The sequence below is a fragment of the Nematocida parisii genome, assembly GCF_000250985.1.
Source record: "Nematocida parisii ERTm1 unplaced genomic scaffold supercont1.5, whole genome shotgun sequence".
Taxonomy (NCBI): Eukaryota; Fungi; Microsporidia; genus Nematocida; species Nematocida parisii.
This window is the reverse complement of record NW_013524650.1, coordinates 277,606-278,302: the sequence shown is the minus strand read 5'-3', so window position 1 is coordinate 278,302 and position 697 is coordinate 277,606. Positions and strand designations below refer to the sequence as shown.

General features: G+C 28.1%; 1 protein-coding gene across 1 annotated transcript; it reads right to left on the bottom strand.

The window, feature by feature from the left end:
- Window position 1: 1 nt before the first annotated feature.
- Window positions 2-472, bottom strand: NEPG_02101 (uncharacterized protein; the record flags this gene model as incomplete). Its single annotated transcript, XM_013204474.1, has 1 exon — window positions 2-472. A coding segment is annotated over one exon (471 nt), but the record flags the coding sequence as incomplete, so codon positions are not given.
- Window positions 473-697: the final 225 nt, after the last annotated feature.

The following is a 697-nucleotide window of genomic DNA, read 5'->3' as shown; positions in this document are numbered from 1 at the left end:
TACTAGTTATAACCAAGTTGCTGTTAGAATCAACTTTAAGAGGATTAATAGTAGTGGATGTGGTTAGTTCTGAAGTTTCTTTTAATGGCATTTTTGAGGCTGGCTCTGATGTTAGATCTATTATTGTTTTTGGAATTATATGTATTGACGAGTTATTCATACCCATATAACGAGCTCTTTTGATAGCGTTAGAATTTTGAGTATTGTTGTCTGTATTACGGAGTCTTTTATTTGGATTAGATAGATTTAATGGCCGGCCATTTGTTTGCATAGGTTGGTTAGTATTGTCAGATGATACAGAACTATAATTGTTAAGCATATCCCGCAGTAATGGTGTACCACTTATGCTTAGATTATCTGTTTTACTTGAATTTTTCTTATGCATTGGTTCAAATCCCCCGCAAATTACAATTTCTATACTTATTATAAACATCAGTCCAAATATACTACATTTCTTTCTTAACTGCTTCATATTGTTCTTACATTTTAATAAATCGTAAATTCTTATATAGTTTGAAATATTTTATATTTTAGAGATATTCTAGAAAGAAATAATTAATCAGCTAAATATGAAATGATATTTCGGGTTATAATTTTCTAAAGCCATATATATTCTATATATTTTATTATGTTTAGCAAGTCTATTTAACATCTTATATTTATAGAATTCATTGGTCAGTTTTTTCTTTCTGTATAC